The sequence below is a fragment of the Polypterus senegalus genome, chromosome 6, assembly GCF_016835505.1.
Source record: "Polypterus senegalus isolate Bchr_013 chromosome 6, ASM1683550v1, whole genome shotgun sequence".
In the NCBI taxonomy this organism is placed as follows: Eukaryota; Metazoa; Chordata; class Cladistia; order Polypteriformes; family Polypteridae; genus Polypterus; species Polypterus senegalus.
The window spans coordinates 190820911-190842712 of record NC_053159.1 but is presented as its reverse complement, the minus strand read 5'-3'; the positions used below and the strand labels follow the sequence as shown (position 1 = coordinate 190842712).

The following is a 21802-nucleotide window of genomic DNA, read 5'->3' as shown; positions in this document are numbered from 1 at the left end:
ATGTGTTGCTGAATCTTTCCCTTAATAAATATTTCCATTAACATTGTCATTCTACACCCATTTATCTAACTCCAGCTTTGGACAGGATAAATGAGCAGCACTAGCAGCAAGCCTCTACTTTAATTGGGAGTGGCACATGAACAGCATAAATGCCAATTTTGTAAAAAAAAAAAAAATGCAAAGATTAGTGTATTGAAGGATTGCCTCAACCAAACTGACACTGACAGTTACTATTCCTAAAAAGATTAATAGTGAAACAAGCTTTAGTTCCTGAATACTGCATTTTGTAAGATTATGCAAATAAAACTAAATAAGTATCTCTCTATTATAAAAGGAAATCCTGGGACGAGACATTCTCGGAGATAATTTCAACACTCGCGAGAGATCATTTCAGGTCCCGCGAGATAAGACTTTTTGCCAAGAGATTTTGACCGGCTTCCTCTCAAACATTTACAACCACGACCACGGTCCAATCACTTCTCATTCGTCTGAATGCTATTGTCAGACACCGTTCCTTCACTCTCAGCTCCAAGTGAGGTCGGAAATAAAAGACAAAGAGTAGAAGACAAAATAGAATGTTGTAAAGAGGTTCAAAAACATTGGCGTGATACACATGCAGAACAGGTTAGAGATTATGAGAGTTCTAAAATTCTCAAAGTCTCAAAAAAATGATAGTAAAGATGGCATTTGCATTAACAAACGGAAATTATTACTCGGAACAGCGAAAAGAGATCGAATATACAGACATAGATGATATGACAGAAGTATCTAGTTATTTATCGGATTTAAACTTTGAAGTCAGAGACTTGTAGATCGTCTAATTTGTGTTGCCATCAGAAAAAAGTAGTGTTTCTTCCCAATGAGGAGGACTATCTGCGAGAATTAAAAGATTTGTTGTTTGGTGAAAGAGAAATCCACATACACAAGCGGCAGAGTCGTGAAGTGACTGGCGAGTAACGCAGGTTGGGGGGTTGGTGAGCAAAGCCCCCTAGTTAAAAAATAAATCAGTGGTGCTCTCACTAATGTAACCCAACTTACAATACAGGAAAAAGGGGTAAAACCTGAAAACCAAGGGGGTAGTTTGACTGGGGTGGAGTTGCAGGACCAAGCTGTTGATGATGGAGAAGGTTGATGAAGCACATCAATCCCACACAGAATTAGGAAAAGATGAAGAGGAAAACGACAACAATGACTTGAGACTCAAGTGCTGACATACGGCTTGAGTATTACGCATGAATAATTATTACATTAAACCCTCCAATAAAATGACAAATCTGAAAATTCACCTGCTTACCTTGGTATACTTAGCAAATAATCAAGCGTTACACTCAGCTCATCCATGTTTGTTTGGTCTGAGCAAAGTGGAATTGTAAGAATCAGACCACTTCTTCGGTCTTTTCCTCCTATGTACAACAAAAAAAAAATCAATTTCATGGCAAAAATTTCTAAAACTAGACATATAAAAATCTATATCTGCATGAAAATGAACTAATCTGCACCTCACTTAAAGTACCACAAAAGGGAATAGGCATTTTAAAGGACGTTCCAATACAAAATGTTCTTCTCATAACCTCTGCTTAGAGGCCTAGAAATGAGCATTCTGAAAGTGTTCATCCATTGTACTGTACATGACTGGAACAGAGATTTTAATTTCATGACTAACTACGCACTGCATTAGCCCTGGAGAAAACGGAGTTGATGGGTATATGTAGGAAAGTAAATCTTAATGGAATATTATTAATATTAGCTAACACGGTCACAAATGGATTTTCCTTCATGTTGTGCTTCACTTTGGTTTTCACAACTACTGTTAATATCCTGGCTCTGCATTTTGGCACTTACTGTCTTGTGCAGTGGCCCTGAAATAAATTAGGGGTTATTGATTACATCAAATACAACACAGCAGTCCCTCAACAAAAAATAAATGAGAAATTAAGAGATTACAAAATGGTATGGGATAGAGGCACAGTCAAAGTAAAACAGGAGGTTACATATGAACCCACAAGAAGTTTTCAAATACAAATTCTACACAAGAAGCAAATGACTTGGCTTCACTATTTAGAATTATCAGATTCTTTGCTTAATACTGTAACACGTGTCTATATAACATATAATGATCCCTGGAGGATTTATTTTCTACTTGTCTACTGTGAAAGTTGCATGCATAACATGAATACATTTGGTCTAGAATATATTTAATTATTTATACATTCGTTCATTATTATTGAGCCAGAACGAACAAAAAAGGTAATGTAAACTTAGCCAGAAATAGGCGATAGCTCAACAAGACTGATCAGGATTTGTTTGCAGCCAAAAGACAAATATCTGCTCGTTTCATAAAGATCCATTTCAACTTCACAACACATTGTACAAAAACAAGTTTACAAGTAATTTGTGACTAGAGATAAAGGAGTTGCATTCTATTAAGGATTCAAGGACAAGGCCTGATCCTGTTTCTTGATTCATGAAGCGTTGCTCAAAGGACTGAAACCATAACAGCTTTCACTGCTCTTTCCAGGTGTCACATAATCTCTTTTCAGCTTGGCTGCTTTGAAGTAATGTCACGACACTCTCCAAGTCCTTACCTGATAAAAAGGCAAGCCTTTTCTTCAGTACTGGTAGTATCGCTGTAGCCTCCATTGTTCAAAGATTTACCTTAAATTAGATAATCTGTGAAATAAAGAACCCAATCTAGTATGAGTGCCAAGATGCAAGCAAAACTTGTAATTCACTACTATTTAATAGAAAAATAAAAATCAGACAGTAAGCATTCTAGAAAATGAACAGCACGTTAAACCAATATGAAGAAAAATGCTTAATGGCTCCTAGGCTAAACAATGTCTTTAAATATTGAAATGTTAAATGTTTAAACTCTTTGTTTCTTGTTTCGATGAGAACTGTCTGCATCTTAATATTAGCAAAACCAAGGAACTGGTTATTGACTTTCACAACAATAAAGAGCCTCTATGTCCGGTCACTATTCAGGGATATAGAAGTGGTGCACACCTATAAGAACTTGGGGTCGACACCAGTAACAGGATGGACTGGTCTCATAACACAGAAGAACTATAGAAGAAAGGTCAGAACAGGCTCTTCATCCTTACACTGTGTTCCTTTAATATTGGAAGTGACAGCCTTCACATCTTCTATAACTCCTTGATGGCCAGTGTGGGGTGCAAGGATGGAAACTTCACTTTAAGAGAGGCCCACCGAATCAACAAACTAATTAACGGGCAGGCTTAGTTATGGGACACACTCTGGACCTGGAGGTAGCAGCCAAGGACAGAATGAAAACAAAGCTGCACATCCACTCTGTGACATATCAACACTGACGACTTTTCAGCCAATGAATCATTTAGCAGAAGTAGGCAAAGAAACACGACTGGAGCTCCTGAATACCAACAGCAATACACCTATATAGTGCCTGACTGGAACTGGGACAGCCAAGTCAAAAATGATCTTTCTTTCCAATTTTCTTGCTTTTTAGTCATTCTGGTGTGTATTTCAACCATTGCATGGAAGTATATATTTTTATCTATCTATGTGTTTCTTTATTTAAAGAGCTTCTGTGAAAAGCCAAATTTTCTCACTGAGGACAAATAAAGTTTGTTCTGTCTGTCTGTCTGTCTGTCTGAATCAGCAGCCATTAAACACCACTGGCTCTCAGACTAATAAAATTAAACCACAGAAAGCATTTAGCATATGGATTTAGCATTCACTTGCCTGGTGGCGCAATGCTTAGTGCTGCTGGGTCATGGGGGAATGAGGGGGCAGGGAGTGAAGGACAGCAGAGGTTTAGAGCTATACATGGAGGAACAAACAATAGTGTAAAAATAAAAATGCATAGGAATGTAACTTATAACCCAACGTTTCAATGTAAAAGGAGCAACACATTACAATTAGCTTGCCTTAAATGCTACAAATATCAAAAATAGAGCTGGAACTGTATGTAGCAGAACATAATTATGATATTACAGCAATAATGTAAACCTGGCTAAACAACAAAGATGGGGATGAGTATAACATAGAAGGAAACACATTTTTAAGAAGGACAGACAAAACAGAAAAGGAGGTGAGATTGCTATTTATGTCAAACAGAATTTAAACGCAGGGCCTCTTCAGTTAGATGATGAGCCCCATCTTAGGGAGGACATGTGGCTTTGCCTGGAAAGCATTAGGGGAAAAAGGCCTTCTTTTAGGGGTGTGTTATAGACCACCAAATGCAGACAGTAATTTCAACACACATCTTTTTAGTAATATTAAAAAGTCAAGTTTGCAGGGGGAAATTATAATCATGGGGAACTTTAACTATCCGAATATTAATTGGGCTAACCTTGCAAATGGCAGAACATAAGAGCTGGAGTTTTTTTTTTAAGAAGTTATCAGTGACTGTTTTTTAACACAGCATGTTAAAGCACCAACACGGGGTGATGCCTGTCTAGATTTAGTATTTTGTAATAATCAGGAGGGAATTGAGGGGATGGAGGTGATTGGTAGGGTAAATTTTGATCAGATGCAGCAAAATCTAAGAACGATAGGCTGAGATAAGCTCAAGTGTGTAGACAGTCGAGGAGCTACACATATAATACATACATATCTAAATTTGGAAATTAGTGGAAACTTTAAACAAAACTCAGCAGTGGGTGAAAGACACCAAACACCGGTATCAGGAATGAGCAGAGCTGCAATTTCAACAGGGCGACACACGGCGCATGTGGCACAGACTGTGTACCATCATGGACTACAAAGAAAAATCTCACGCGACGGTAAGTGCAGACTCTGCATTTGCATTTGCTAACAAACTCAACACGTTTTACGCTCGTTTTGAGGCTGGTTATTAAAATTATTTAAAATAAACAAAAATTTATTATGCATTCAAAATACCCCTCTCAAAGTACAATAAAGTCAATTACATAAATAAAAAAAACATAATATCAGAGCTGTACAAATATGTGATAGAACATAACCCAAAACAGAGCATCTGAGGGAAATAAGCACTCATCTGGAAGGCCATGAAGGTACGAACTAAAAAGAAATCAAAGTGCTGAAAGGCTAAGATGACGGGACGCAGCAGCACAGCACACAGATGACAGCACACACAAGAAAAATGGAGTGTCATGGGACAGTGGAAAAATGAAGGCCACTGTTGAAAAAGTTCACACCAGATTTTACTAGGAGTTAGTTATGTGGGAGGCTCTAAAACCAAGAAGAGGAGGAATGCTTGGTGATGCGATTCAAACTGACCTTCTTTGCATAAGTGCCACAGCGAATACACATCACTCTGAGAACACAGACCTATTCATGAAACAAAGATCGAACAATACCATGTTACACATTTTCTCCGCATCATGACCAGAAAACGAGTAAATATTGGATAAAAGAAAAGAAACAGAGTATAAGGAATATAAGAAAGGCTGCTTCAGTCCTAGAATTGGGAGGACTTTACTTTCTAACAGAAGTGTCACAAAACAAAAAAAGGTCACTGTTTACAAGACATAAAGTTAAAACCCTGCACCTTAGTCAATGGAAGAAATTTGTGGTGACAGCTTAAAAAAGAAAAAAAAATGGCATTTACCGGTAATTCTTACACTTAGAGAATAAAGGATATTGTGTGCCTGATTTTTAGTAATTAATACAAAGGGTTATGAAGTATATAATTGCATTAGAAAAACAAATCTGTTTATGATTAAGAGTTAACATTCCTATTAAGTGCGTCATGATTTTGTACTGCAATACACACTGTACATAAAATACATGTATAAAAGTCAGAAGGGGTGGAGAGGCAGAGGGACAACATTTTAAGGAAAGGGGGGTAAGGGGGATTCCTTTAAGCCCACACACAGGGTGACCACAGTCCATTGACTCATCACTCAGAGCAAAGCCTGAGCAAAACAAAACAGATGACAGCAAGAAAACACAAAGTCTGATTAACAGAAATTACAAGAAAGAAAGAAAGATAAGAAACTTGCTGCGATGTAAGCATGCAGTCTGTGCTGTCCAACGGTAGTCACTAGGAGTAGCCATTTAGTTTTAGACTAACCTTCAGCAGCTTAACCAGTTCATTCGGCTAGTAAAAAAATTCAGACATCTTCTTCTGGCTTCATTTTCTTAAAAAACAGAGAAAGAAAGAAAAGTTAATAGTTAAACAAAAGCATATGGGACACTTCCAGCTAGGGTTGCAGTGACACCACTCATCCATCCATCCATCCATTTTCTAACCCGCTGAATCCAAATACAGGGTCACAGGGGTCTGCTGGAGCCAATCCCAGCCAACACAGGGCACAAGGCAGGAACCAATCCCAGGCAGGGTGCCAACCCACCGCTGGACACACACAAACACACCCACACACCAAGCACACACTAGGGCCAATTTAGAATCGCCAATCCACCTACTCAACAAAACTTATTTCATCAACACAAGAGAAAACAAACTACACATACAAGCACCCTTACTTAAAAGAAGGATATAAGATTTGTAAAAGCCTGTGTAAATAATACATTCCTAGTAAGACACAGTGTATAAAACTTTTAAGTGGCTGAAAAACTGCCACTTATTAACATTCATGTCTCTCTATTACAATAAAACGACTAGACTTTTTAGATTTTTTCAAGTCCCATGAGATGAGACCTTGGCCATGAGAGGTTTTCAAGTCCTCCATATTCAGCCACGCACATGGTCCTTTCACCTCTCATTCGTGTGAATGCTTTCGATAGACACATTTTCTGCTCTCTCAGCTCTTATAAATTTTTACGTTTTCCTCACTTTAAGTTCCCAATTAAAGACGTATTATGTCCATATCTTATTGAAGAATTTCATCATGAAGGGTTATCAACAGAAGAAATGAGTAAACGGGCAATCCTAGCACCGAGAAACGATGAAGTCAAACAAATTAACGCCAAAAATGTTGATCGGTTACACGGCAAATTGGTTAAATGTGCATCAATAGACTACACTGAAACAGTTGGTGGTGATGGTGCGGAAGATGAAAACATCGACTTACAATATCACGAAGAATAACTACAACCGTTAACACCATCTGGTCTTCCACCGCATGAATTACTGTAGAAAGAAGGATGTATCCAAGAAAGGTAATGTAGTACATCTTCAGGGATAACATTAGACACCAAAAGAGATCTTGATATGCCATTCATATTAAAACATTGAGTTTCCCATTAGAACAGCCTTTGCAAAGACAATAAACAAATCTCAGAACCAAACATTCCAAAAAGTCATTTTATTTAATAGAGAGAAAGAAACGAAATTCAATCATGGGCAGTTATACATTGCGTTGTCACAATGAAAGTCCAAACGCAGAATCAAAATTCAATGCGATATTGATGAAAGGTTCATTCAAAAAATTGTTTTATTGAAGTTTTACAGGAAAAGTGTAAGTTTAAAAAGTATATGAGTGTTAATTTCAAAGCCAAACAGAACCATATCGTTTTATCAACGAATAGCTCTAAGGAAGCATGAACCATAATTTACTTTCAAATTATTACATTTTACTCTTTTTTAATATGGTTAATTACTCGCTGTAATGTAAAATAGTTCTATTATGTATACAGTATGTAACAATTCCCATGAAAATAAAAATTAGTTTAAATTGTACAACCGCATCCCCATACGTGAGTGGCAGAACCGCAAAGAGGCTGGGGCATAGTGCAGGCACGGTGGTTGGCGAGCAAAGCAAGGAGGGGCAAAGCCCCCTAGTATTTATTAAAATGAATTAGCAATAACAGGTAAATCATGGCTTGCCTTTTATTTTTGACAGAAGAATTTTCTCCCAAGTTATAAAGACTAGGCGATTTTCAGATTGGGTTTAAAAAAATATACCTGTATATGATGATCACTATAATGTACAAACATAAATAATGTTTAATCAATGCTAACAAATTGATAACTCACACAGAATACTATCAGTGCCACATGGATCTATAAGTAGTAAGAAAATTCATTCCCAGTAGCACTCAAAAACTGTACTTTTTACCAGGAGTCTCGTTTATAAAGGCTGGGTGCACACAGGAAGAGGCTCGAAATGTATTTACACAACTTCCCACGTAAACATCTGGATTTGTAAAGGGAAGCGTAAAAGCAGAATGTGCGTATACTCAAAGACAACTCTGACCAATCCAAATGCAGCATTTCAGACAAACTGGGAAATGAGGACACCCTTGATGAAGTAATGAAATGCAGTCCAACCAGCTAAAAAACAAATCGCATACATTACTACAATACTATAATTATATCCATCCATTATTCAACCCGCTATATCCTAACTACAGGGTCACGGGGGTCTGATACTATAATTATAACAACTCGGAATTAAAACAATTCAAATCACAGAGCCGTTACTATAATGTGTAACAACCCGACAAAAATAGTAAACCTCAAAAGTGATGAATATGGTGTCCAGAGTATATTTCACTTTCCTTTTAAGAGGGCCAATGTTGCGTATTTGCACTGAAGAACACTTTTGGTTTTTCATCAGTTTATACTGACTACCTGTTGTCACTTTTCAGGGAACTGGCCCATAGATAAGGAATATCTCAGCCAAGCTTCACTCTGCCGTGCCTGCTGTGATAGAAGCCACTCCGCGACCAGTGAGACAATACATCCAGTTTTCGCATGGTGTGGGTTTATATACATAAGAAATAACACACTTTTGCCAACATAAAAAGGTAATTTGCAGCTGGATCCTGATTCTGCAAATGATTCATATTACAAGAAGGGCATCTAGCAAGAATGAAGCTGCTTTGTAAACTGTAATCAGTGACATTCCATTAACACACAATCCATATGTGATACCAAGATAAGGCTGACAAACCACACATTTCCGTGGCCTGGTCAACCTGTGATTCATTTATGAAGAGAAAAACTAGCTTTGCCAGACCTACGTTTTTTTGCATGTTCTTTACTACTCGTATCAGCAGTTGTGTCATTACATGTGCCAGGTAATACCAGCCACCCAATCAGACGCTGGCTCCGTACAGCAGTCATGGCCCCCAAGAACACAGAGGAATGATATTATGATGGCACGCGTGATCTTGCACACTCAGTTGCAGATCTCAGACAGATGCTCTTGAATGCATATTAGGAGAAAGGCTGCTCTACCTGCCAACAAACGTCTGTAGTATCATGACTGCATGTGTAGGAGGTTCATTTGCATCAAGGTTTGCTCACGAACGTACATTTACAAAGTGACTGTGATATATAAAGGGTAAAATGCATAGAAATGTGTGTACAAAAATGTTATTTTTTTTGCCGTCCGCATATTTTCACACTCAAAATCCACGCAACGTTTATAAATGAGACCCCTGGAACTTTTAAATGAAGTATTTTAACAGATATTCTGTGTTTGTCAGATTTTTGCAAACACAGGAGAGAACATGAGAACTCCTTCCAGGAACCAGACAGCCAACAGGTAGGAAAACTAACAAGGGTACCATTGTGCAATATTAACAGTAAATAACACCAAATTTTAAACAACTGATGCAAAATCAGGATTAGGGATCTGGACTGTAAAACTGAGAAGGGCCTAACCACAGACCTATGGAGCACTGTAATTCAGGAGCTCCAACGAGTGGCTAATTGAATTGTACTTTTATATCACATGATTTATATTTGTGGAAACTCAGAGAAGGATGTGGCAGTGGCCTGTAGCACTACATACCACCGTCCTACAGGAGATACAGTCCGAGCACAACAAGACATACCTACTCGATAGTCGCCATTACTCCAGAGTCGGGTAATCCTCACGCAACCCTATTCTCAAACATAGTATTAGGATGTTCTATGAGAATGAAATGCATTGAGAAAGATACAAGTGACTGGGCGTGTCACGTAAAACATCACTGGTGAATAACGGAAAGAGCATTAAATATTGTAAGATGATTGACTCTTTAACGGAGAGACCATTGCTTTAGCTTCTTCATGGTTCCTGCTACTGATTTTATAAACTAACTTTCGAAGGCAAGTATATGACAACTAAACAAGTCAAAAGGTTATTGTTAAATAAAAAAATGTCATTTTAAAACAGGAGATTATTACCCATTTGATATGGGAAAAATTGATAATGTCCTTTTTTTGCCACCTAGCTCCATAGACTATAAGTAATCACAAACTAAATAAAGGGTCAATAATTCAATTTTAGCAGGTTGAAAAACAGCTAGGGTGTCCCAGGATCTCTTAGAGTTAAACCTTAAAACATCACACCATCCAAAAAGGACATTAGAGGGACATTTCCTCTCAACACCCGTACGGATCGGACTTCTGTCAATATGAATGATGTGTACTTGTAGTCTCAGTGATGGATCACCCCCTGCATTTATTTACAAACAGGATAAGATTGAAGGCAACACAGAAGCACAGAAGTGCGGCTGAAAACATCGCTAGCTTATGTACTCCTTTTTAAAGGAGACTTTAAAAGTCAGAACCAAAAGAGAGGTGTGCTGTGGCATTCAGCAGACATAATTTATACCACCACAAACACAAAACTGTTTCTAAATGTGCGTTTTTATATGCACGTCCTCTTACGGGTACCAAGCATTTGCTTTGCCTATTGAATTAAACAAAAATGTACAATACAAAAATCACACAAAAACCTTAAGAATTACAATACACAATGGCCTCTTTAACAAAATGGATAAGGTTGTAATTTAGTGTGAGACACTGGCAAGAACTCCGCTTCTCTAAAGGAGCCCTGCTGCATTATGCAGACAGAGTACTGGAGAAGCCTGAGTGACCAAAATAACACGACACTGGAGGGGAAACAAAACACAAAAAAACTACTCAATGCGACATGATGAACTGCCCTCCATCCCACTAGAAGGAGATATAAATCACCAAAAAATAACAAAAAAAAGGCCTGAGAGTAAAAAACGTTAAAACATTACAGATTCTCAGCAAATGAGTTTGAAGGCATGAAAACATGAACTAAAGAAACCTGCATGATTTAGAACATACATATCTAAACAATAATTAATGTCAGATATTTATTGTAAGGATGGCTGGGGCAAAGATTACATAGGACAGGGTAAAGCAAGCCTGAGGCAGGCAGTAAAACCCTCATTGGCAAAAGTGGAGCTCCTCTGCACATTAACGTGTTTATGATGGGATGGCCAGGAGGGTGCAAGTGATGTCATGGCGTGTGTGAGGGGTGGGGGTAGAACTACAGAAATTCAATGAACTTCAATTCAATTTAGTTCTGTTTAGCTGTCATCACCTGCATAGGCAGAGGAACCCTGGAAAGAGGGAGCAAAGCATTAACTAGGTTTGTTCAGGCGTGAGGCGTCCTTCTTCTTCTTTATGCTGCCTCCCCAGCACACCAGCGCGTAGAAGAGGGCGCTCGCCACAACCGTATGGTAGAACATCTTCAGCATCTTATTACAGATGTTGAAGGACGCCAGCCTTCTAATGAAGTATAGTCGGCTCTGTCCTTTCTTACATAGATCATCAGTATTGGCAGTCCAGCCCAATTTATCATTCAGCTGCACTCTCAGGTATTTATAGGTCTGCACCCTCTGCACAGTCACCTCTGATGATCACGGGGTCCATGAGGGGCCTGAGCCTCCTAAAATCCACCACCAGCTCCTTGGTTTAGCTGGTGTTCAGGTGTAGGTGGTTTGAGTCGCACCATTTAACAAAGTCCTTGATTAGGTTCCTATATTCCTCCTCCTGCCCACTCCTGATGCAGCCCACCATAGCAGTGTCGTCAGTGAACTTTTGCATGTGGCAGGACTCAGAGTCGTATTGGAAGTCTGATGTATGTTGGCTGAACAGGACCAGAGAAAGTCCAGTCCCCTGCGGCGCTCCTGTGCTGCTGACCACAATGTGAGACCTGCAGTTCCCGAGACGCACATACTGAGGTCTATCTGTAAGATAGTCCATGATCTATGACACCAGGTGTGAATCTACTGCCATCTCTGCCAGCTTGTCCCTAAGGAGCAGAGGTTGGATGGTGTTGAAGGTGCTAGAGAAGTCCAGAAACATAATTCTTACAGCACCACTGCCTCTGTCCAAGTAGGAGAGGGATCGGTGTAACATATAGATGATGGCATCCTCTGCTCCCACCTTCTCCTGGTATGCGTACTGCAGAGGGTCGAGGGCGAGGCGGACCTGTGGCCTCAGGTGGTGAAGCAGCAGCCGCTCCATGGTCTTCATCACATGTGACGTCAGAGCGACAGGCCTTTGTCAAATTTCTTACGTTCTCACAAGGCTGCCTTAAGTACAAGGTGCCACAGGATTTCAGGAGCCTTTATTTTTTGGTCCTCCTTTCATTTTTAAAATTCTGACCAAGATCTATTGGTTAGCAATTAGGCCATGGAAGGCCCTGGTGTCTGCATATTTATTCTGAAATGATACTCTCAGGGCAAGTCAAATTTAGGTCTCTTACTGCACTCTTGCTTCTGAGATTTCAAAGGGTCCCAGGAGTACTCACTTGACTCGTCATTTTAACGATTTTTAGTCTGTAGACCTGTGTCTATGGAGTAATGTCTAGATCTAGAGAAATTTCCCAACTCTAAATTGAAATAAACTCTGTTCTACTTGGCAACACAGCTCAGGGTGTCTGTGACACACTGTATTTTCAGCATGGCTCACCTGTGAAATCGGAAGCAAACTTCCAAAAGCGTGCTGGCAGTGCATCAGATTCAGATATCCGAGTCCTTGCAATCCACACAATATTGAGAGCTCTGCAGTGCTCCACATGCGATCCGTAACTCCATTTCACAAAGAAGTCAGTAAGAGCCTAACAGCTCCGATTACAGACAGGCTATGGAAAATTAATTTGAGAGAGAAAGAGATGCCGTGAAGAGGCATCCTGAGTAGACAGGAATGTTTTTAAAAATGGAAAGCTGCACATTATATTGCACATTAAATAAGGTGATCGACATTGCAATGAAAAACACAGACTTGATTTTTACTTGTCATTGTCTTTTGGAAATTCTCCAAACATCTATGATTCATCCATTACATTAATAATAAAAATATAAATATCCTAAACTATGTCGACTTTATGGTACAATGATTCTGTGCAGCTCATTATTTAACAGGTGTGCTCAAAACACAATAATAAAAATGATGACTTGCAAATATAAACGTGTCGGCCTTTAATCCACAAACATGAAAGCAAAGTAATCTGAACATCTGCTCTCACTCAGTGTGACCATGTAACAGTAAACCTGTGGCCAGGAAATGCATGATGGGACATCAGGCTAGATGACAGCTAAACTATTTCAAATCCATCCATCCACCCATTTGCTAACAAATGTACTCATTTCAGGGGACTCCAGTTTATTGCAAGACACGGTTATAAATCGCTGTGTTAGCTAATACCAAAAGGCCAATTTACAGAGTCATCAATTAACATCCCGGTCAATGGAATATTAAAGACAAACTGAAGAAACTCAAGAAAAAGGCATACGTGTCAAACTACAGGCACAGAACAAACCACAAACCCCCCCTTAGAAATGGCAAGAATTCTGGTCATTAGAAGATTATTAAGCAAACAAAATGCAATTATGTGCTAGCAATTATATCCCAACCTTTTCTATGCCTCGCACCCCTAAAAAATGTTTGATTTTTGTTTGAAACCCCCTACAAAAGTAATATCACAACTGAAGAACCACAACTTGAGCCACATACAGTACTGCGGGTGAACAAACTGAACTGAACTTCAACTCTTTAAATAAACTGTAAATTTCAGTTGAGCAATTCACTTTTCTGTATCTCAATGATCTTGTAAATGTGTCCCCCGTGAAGCTCGGACACCCCACTGCCGATTCGCAAACGCAAAGCTTCAAGCACTGCGAGGAAATAAACGATCAACGATTGACCAAAGTTGAGAGGGGGGCTGGAGCACAAGGCAGAACACTGGACAGGCCGCCAGTCCATCTCAGGGCGAACACACACACATATCCACACCAATCCACCTAACCTGCACGTTTCTGGATGGCGGGACAAAGCCAGAGCATTACAAAATGCATTTTTTTATTTGAAGAAAACAGCATTCCGTACAATCAAGTCAAACTTTTACAACAAAAATCTTCATAGTCAAACTAGAAAAAGAAAAAACAAGAAAATGAAAAAAAACAGGAAGTTTTTATAAAAAAATAAAAAATAAAAATAAAAAAATGCAGGATCGAAGAGACAAAACCTAACAAAACAGAATTCAAACCCCACCCGAACACAATACACATCCTAAAAGATGGTGCACTGCAAATGGTTTAAGCTTAGGTTGCCATCGATTACTCGGGTTTTAAACCATCTTATAAACACAGCTAGCTTACAATAATTTAATTAGAGCATCAGAACACCTTTGACAAGGATGGTCCATTCAGTCCAGCAAGCTGCTCAATCCAATTCTCTAAAATAACCAAATTTTGAAGGTCCCTCAAGCAGGAGTGAGTGATGTGGCCTAAAATACATATGACAGTGTAACTGAAAATTCTGACGCTTTCACTGGATACCGGTATAATTATTTGTATAAACGTTTAAGAATAAAACCTGTTTTTTTTTTTTAAACAAATAATAAATGTGCCACCGATTAATGTAATCAACACCAATGCTCCTTTTAAAAATCAAAATGCGTGTGAACGTTCTGATACTCGAGTAGCCTCAACTTCAGGTGTTCACCTCTCTTGAATCAACAAAAACTTCTTTGTCTCTGTCACTTGATCCCATCTGACACAGCTCCTTCCTGCTGTCCTCCCCTCCTGTTTGCATTGACACATTCAAGTCCATACACAAATGTGTTACCTTTAAGATACTAACACATCGACACAAATCAAAAGAGACCATGCATACGCTTTAACATACACTAGTGAGGCCTTCATGTTACACAGAAGACACAGCAATGCTACAGAAAGTCCGAAGCAAGACCAAAAATTAGGCGAATTACGCCTCTTTGAATATGCAAATCAATATAAATCGCCCTTAAGCGCAGCCTTCTGTGAAAAGACAATGGGAAAAGCACGGGGGAACATATAAGAATTTCAGCGAATACCAAGTGGAGGCAAATGAAAAACATACAATTAGTTTAATTAAACCGTGGTATAATCAACAAAAGGAAGATGATCGAGTGACATAGCGTGTTTCAGAAACTTGAAAGCTCACATTCACAAAATCGCACAGTGCCGGAAATAAGAAAGATGTCACATATCAAAGTCACCGTGAAAAGGCGAGTTGTAGCCCACCGTCTGAGTGTCATATGAAAGCTTATTAGGGTACAGAGAAAAAAAAGGCACACAGTGGGGAAAAAGCACGAAATGTCAACTTCAATCTCGACATTTAATCACGTAGTTTATTTTGTCATTAAAGTAGAACATCATAAACTTCATCTTAAAATCGTTTAATTAACCAGTTTCTCAAATCACATCGTAATTAAAGTATAACACGTTAAATGCTTTGTTTTGTATGTGATCTTCTATGTGCTCTGTGTGTGTGAATCACTACGTGCTTCTTAAATCGGCTCTCTTCCTCTGACAGGACACAGAGTCCATTACATTCGTGATATTACAGCTCTCTGAATAACTAAAATACTGAGATGTATAAGTGATATTATTTTCATGATGATAGTTAAAGCATGTCATTGATTGTGTGCGACCTTCGATTAAATTATTTATTGCAGCAGTACTCTGGGTGGCTCTGTCCAATAGAGAAAGTCCAATGTCAATATGATATCTTATGCACGGTGGATGGCCACATCCATGCGGACACAGCATAGCCGCCTCGTGCTCATGACACAAGCTTTTAACTTTTGTCAAAATTTGCCGCTGCGTTTCTAGCTGTGTCGTTATTTTCTCTGTTTTATATTCAATATATATTGGCATGGCTGCCCCTGCAATCCTTGCTTTTCTTTCTCCAAGTAACCGATCCCCACACAATCAGCTCTGTAATAGATGTTAAGCCATCTGTAAGCTTAGAGCGCCGATTCTTCAAAACGTACAGTTTGAAGATACAGTGATATAAATACTCCGAGTGGTGCAGTGAGAGTAATATGGAAAAAGATGATCCGCTGTGGCAACTCCTAACAGGAGCAGCTGAAAGAAGAAGGTGGTGCAGTTAGAGTAACAACGCTAAAGCAGTTCTGGTATTTGGAATACTATGGCTATTCCCTGGACCATTATATTGTTACAAGTTAATTACAATCAGATGCATTACACTAATAAACAATATGCGGTTAGTTTCAGTGTATTTATAAAGCCGTGTCAGGAAAATAAAGAGTAACCACACAGGAACAGTAGCACTGCTTTGATGCTGGGTGCCGCCAGTCTACAAAACCGAGCGGAGAACTTGCGTACGACAAGGTATGAGGTACCGTGGAAAAGTGCGTGGCTTTACGCCAAGTGTAGGTTTTATACATCGCGATTTGAACGTGGAAAAGTTCTTACGTAACATTTCTGTGCGTACGCACCGTTTATACATGAGGCCCCAGGGTTCACTCCCCGGGTCCTCCCTGCATGGAGTTTGCGTGTTCTCCCCGTGTCTGTGTGGGTTTCCTCTCACAGTCCAAAGACATGCAGGTTAGGTGCATTGGCGATCCCAAATTGTCCCGTGTTTGTGCTTGGTGGGTGAGTGTGTGTGTGCCCTGTGGTGGGCGAGGATTCGTTCCTGCCTTGCACCCTGTGCTGGCTGGGATTGGCTCTGTGTTAGGATATAGCAGGTTAGAGAATGACTGACTGACTGTTATTTGTTAATGTGTGCCACTCAGGGTAAAATGTTTGTTAGATTACATTAAAATTACTGCAAAGAAAGGGTCATCACTGAACAGAAATTAAACAAGATGGTTCCCAAGCCCAAAAAGGTTGAGAAGTCCTGTTCTACAGGGTGGTCCAGATCTAATTATGCAGATCCAGATGACTTTGATTTATGTGGGGACGATTCCAGTTCGGCGCAAAGACAATTCTTCATGTCCGTATTTCGCACACTTCTCGATGGTCCGAGATTTTTCGGGTGATTTTCTATGTAATAAACTTAACAAGTTACAGCATAATGAAAACTGCATAATTAGATCTGGACCCCGCGTATAGATTACATTCTTCCGGTCATATTTGAATCGACTACAGGATAGCAAAGGAGTTATTAAAGCAGCCTGACAAATCAGTGCAGTGGTCACTTCTGACTGACACACATAAATACACTAACTTCTGAATATTAATAAACCATCTTCATTTTGCATTATTTCTACGACAGAGAAAGCAGTCCTTGACTAGTCACACATAATATATAAATGCTAACATTTCGATGCTGGGCTGTGTCCTAACTATATACTATTGCCTCAAAAGTTTTAACCAAGTCTGTAGTAATATGCTGGAAGCACCACTTGAAACGTCACGGGACGTGATGTGAAACTGTTTCTTAACTGGTTTGCTTTTGTTGGGCCGTCTTCCAAGGACAAACATAAATGACTCACAAAGCAAAACACTCTTCGGAAACAATAGGGCCACATTTCACAGCTGCTAGGATGAGTTATTGAGCACCACGAGGCACAGGTCTCTCACTTTCACTGAACTTTGCAATACAAAGAAAGGGAAGGGGGTGGCAATGTCACACTGTGCCAGCGAGTACAAAAGACCACTTCACAAACCTTCCCAATATTAATGTCGCCTAGATAAATCAGCAATCTCTTTCCTATGGACTAATACATTATATTGAAACAAAGTATAATACTCACCTAGTGTTAAGACCAGTTGTGCATTAAATAAAACAAGCATTATCAAAATTGTTTACCAGACTTGCATTAATGCTGCAACGTGAAAGGCAATCATTTAAAAAGACAAGCAGAAAGATGCAAGAGGCGTCTTCAACATGACGACATTAGCTGAGCTGTCTGAGCGGATGCGAGTGTAACGCACACCATGCAGAAGTCGGCATCAAATCCCACATGGCACTGAGCTGCGCAGAGTCGATCAGCAGCCTCACATCTCAAAAGGCAGCCTGAGGAAACAACAAAAGCTGCAGCGCCTCGTGAACAAAGGCGGACGACACCAAACAAACCACCAGGACCCAGACAGTAAATTATTAAGAGTTTGAAATATTCCGTCTGTTTACCATCTTAGCAGAAATAAATTACTGTATTCAAACAAGACAAGAAGATTCAGTCCTGGAAATGAGCACATAAATCTCATTTGAAAGAAAATGCAACTCTGATGGTTCTAGTAGTTAAAAAAAAAAAAATTACAAAGCAATAAGGCAGACATAATGATGTCATAATGCAACAGTGTTGAGTGTTTTATTTTGGAAGTTTCTATCAGTTTTAATACATAAAAAACACACCTTGTGGCGGAATATTTGGATATGTCATCATTAAATTTTACACTTCAAATGCAATACAATCAAATAACATTGATTTAATCTGAAGGTAGAAATGACCACAATATAAAGCAAACAAGTTTTTACTACAATTAACAAAATGTCTTTCACAAAACGTGGCAATTTTAATTTCAGTTTCGCTTGATGAAAACAACAAACACGGTCGTTTATTTCTCACTACTGATGCACCGAGAACAAAATTCATTGTCATGCTAATACAGCTGCTTGAATTTATGTTCTCCTAGTACTATAAGTGTGCCCAAAAAAAATATCACAATAGTACCAGATAGAATAATAATAAACAAAATAACCAAAAGCAAACCGCAAATGAAAAATGACTCAAAAAGACATTTTAAAAATTACATTAGTACTGTAGTTAAATTTCAACCAGTATCAGTTATCTAAATTCTTCCTAATATTTACAATCATTTGTGACTCTTTATTGCCTTTCAGTTAACGGCGGTTCACACCTTTTATTTTTTTCTTTGTTTACAGCACAATGCAATTGTCAGCTTTATGTAATGCGAGAGACTTTAGTCATTAGGCATTATCTGGGGTTACACCTAAATGCAAACAATAGTCCTAAAGGTCTCGTGGGACTGAGACACATAAAACAGTTTACAGGTGCAATATGGTGTCTTCACTGTAATCCTAATGATACCACAGAAAAATACACACCGTTGGATTTTCTAAGTAATATTGTTACGTGAAGTGGTAAGAAACCAAAGTAAATAACATTAGAGTGATTATAGCAGAGTGTAAATCACAATCGGAGTGTGTCTGTTTGCCCCAAAACCTAAAGAGGTGTCATTATGTCTAAAGACGTCTCCAGAGTAACCTGTTGTGACTGACTGTATGGTTGCGTTCAAGACAGATATACTGTAGTGTAAACTCAGAACACTGTTCCCTCTGTTAAATGGGTTTGAAAATTCCTTACAAAGGTTAGAAAAGTTAGAAAATCTGAACAAGGAAGGAAGACCATTCAGTCCGTTTGTGTAGCGAATAGCTAAATTGTTCCACTATCTGGCTCTGGTACTTTCTAAAAGTTATCAAGGTTTCTGCCTTCACTAAATGACTTGGTAGTTTGTGCGAGATTCCCACAGCTCTTTGCCTGAAGCAATTCTTGCCCTCAGTCTTAAATTCACTTCTGCTTAACTGAAGACTCCACCCAAAAATGGTCGTTTCCTTTATCTATTACTTACCCTTTGTTTTTTGTGGAGACCGTCAAGTAAAATGTTTCATCTCATTGCTTTTATGGCGAAAAGAGATAAAGTTCCAGACAAAATAAACTTCTCTGTGAACCAACACTAAACAAACAGTATTAACATCAGGGGTTCTCCGACCACAGGAACTTTTTTCATGAACCGTGACTTTCTAGAAACTCAGGAACTTGTGTAGCAATCCCACTACAGGAACTCTGACCATATGTAGTTTCTGGTACTTTTTGTTTTAGCTTCAATTCTAGGGTATGTACTTTTCGTTCAACCAGGAGCTATCGTGGGTAAGGCTTGGGCGGTGAAGTGTGCCAACTGGCTGAGAAGAAAAACTGGTATCATCTTACAAATCTGTTAGTAGTTCGGACTTTGGTAACTTATCAATGAAGATGGAGCGCCACACTTCACACCGCGTCACTCTACATAGCTTGCCACCCTTGTGCTCCGCATCTAGCGCCACATCAAACTGTTGATCTGCTCTGTTAAGTCTGTAGTGCTATGAAGCAGTAAGGTGGAAGGGTCCCCCATGACTTCCTGAATGCACCTCATGTTGCACTCTTCTTTGCATGCAACATATTTTGTATAAAGGTTACAGTTCCTGCTGAGCACTGCAGAACATAACACACAAAAGCAGCCAGGGACCACTCATTGGTTCCTGAAAACAAAAGTTCCAGTGGTGGGAAAAACACCTAAAGTGTCCGTGAAGAAAATCTCCATTTGCTCATGTTGCCTAATTCACATGAACCAGTCATAATGCTCACAGCTACCCAAACAGCTCACACAAGAACAAGCTTTTAAACTGAAGACCCACCTCTCCCCTCATTTATTTGTCATTACCCCACAGTGTCATTTTTTTAGGGTTTTTCAACACCGGTTAGTGAAAGTGCACCACTGAATTGACCTTCTGCTTGTTAAAGCACCTGTGGATATGCACAAATGTCAGGCATAGTTTCCAGCTAATAAGTTTTAACAAACTGTCCTAATTGTTCACCACTCTCAAACCGCACTCTGCAGTGTTGATATGAGGAGAAGAAGAAGTGCATTTATGATGGAAGCCAGGAAGCATATCGTTACACAATAGAACAACAACAACATTTATTTCTATAGCACATTTTCATACGAACAGTAGCTCAAAGTGCTTTACATACTGAAGAATAGAAAAATAAAAGACAATAAGAAAACAAAATAAATCAACATTAATTAACATCAAATAAGAGTAAGGTCCAATGGCCAGGGGGGACAGAAAAAACAAAAAAACTCCAGATGGCTGGAGAAAAAAATAAAATCTGTAGGGATTCCAGACCATGAGACCACCCAGTCCCCTCTGGGCATTCTACCTAACATAAATGAAACAGTCCTCTTTGGATTTGGACACTTGGGTGTTGTACCGTGTTAGCCATTGTGAATGTAGTGAGAAGTCAAGCAAAATGACCCTTCTGTTGGCTAACTGAAAAGATTACAATATACATCTTGTTGCCTCGAAAGATTGCATATGGGAATTTGGAACAAACTTCTGAGTCACAGACTTCAAGCAGAAACTTTGATAGTAGTATATGGATGAGAAATTGGGACAGCTTAGCTAAATAAACATGCCTGATGGACTGAATGGCTGCCTCTCATCTGTCAAATTTCTTAGTTTTTAACTGTTATTTTAGCCAATGAAAATGGATGCTCAAGTCAACAGCACAGTAAAATCCTGCTTTTTCCATCTAAGGCGAATCGCCAAACTCAAGCCTATTCTTTCTAACCACCTCCTGGAATCAGTAATTCATGCATTCATTACGTCCCGGCTTGACTACTCTAATTCCTGCCTTTTTGGTATCAGTAAAGCCACGCTTTCTAGACTCCAACTGGCTCAAAATGCGGCTGCAAGGCTTCTAACTGGAAGTAGCAGAATCCAACACATTTCACCAATTTTGAAAACCCTACACTGGCTGCCGGTTAGATTCAGAATCAATTTTAAGATTCTCCTCCTAACTTATAAGGCATTAAACGGTCTAGCCCCCGCCTATTTGAGTGTCTTGCTCCATTGTTACAATCCCCCTCGTGTTCTTAGATCCACAGATCAGCTGCTCCTAACCGTTCCCAAGGCACGTTTTAAAGCTCGTGGTGAAAGGGCTTTCTCCGTCTGTGCACCCAGGCTCTGGAACTCCCTGCCCTTAGTGGTTAGGCAAGCCGCCTCAGTCGCCACATTCAAATCTCGCCTAAAAACGCACTTCTTCACATTGGCTTTTAATTCTTAACCTGTTTCATTTTCCACTTGCCTTTTGCTATTTTC

General features: G+C 39.2%; 1 protein-coding gene across 3 annotated transcripts in view; it reads right to left on the bottom strand.

Moving 5' to 3' along the window:
- The window catches only part of sestd1 (SEC14 and spectrin domains 1), a 167498-nt gene that overhangs the window by 96652 nt on the left and 49044 nt on the right, over positions 1 to 21802 (bottom strand). For 2 of the 3 annotated variants that reach the window (XM_039757762.1, XM_039757765.1), the window contains exons 2-4: positions 6041 to 6107; positions 2586 to 2670; positions 1295 to 1403 (exon numbers count right to left, since the gene is read on the bottom strand). In XM_039757762.1, the coding sequence (XP_039613696.1) occupies positions 1295 to 1403; positions 2586 to 2640 (164 nt within the window). In that variant the 5' untranslated portion in view covers positions 2641 to 2670; positions 6041 to 6107. Of the gene's footprint in view, positions 1 to 1294; positions 1404 to 2585; positions 2671 to 6040; positions 6108 to 17672; positions 17697 to 21802 lie in introns of those variants that run through there. The other variant, XM_039757763.1, reaches the window with a different exon arrangement.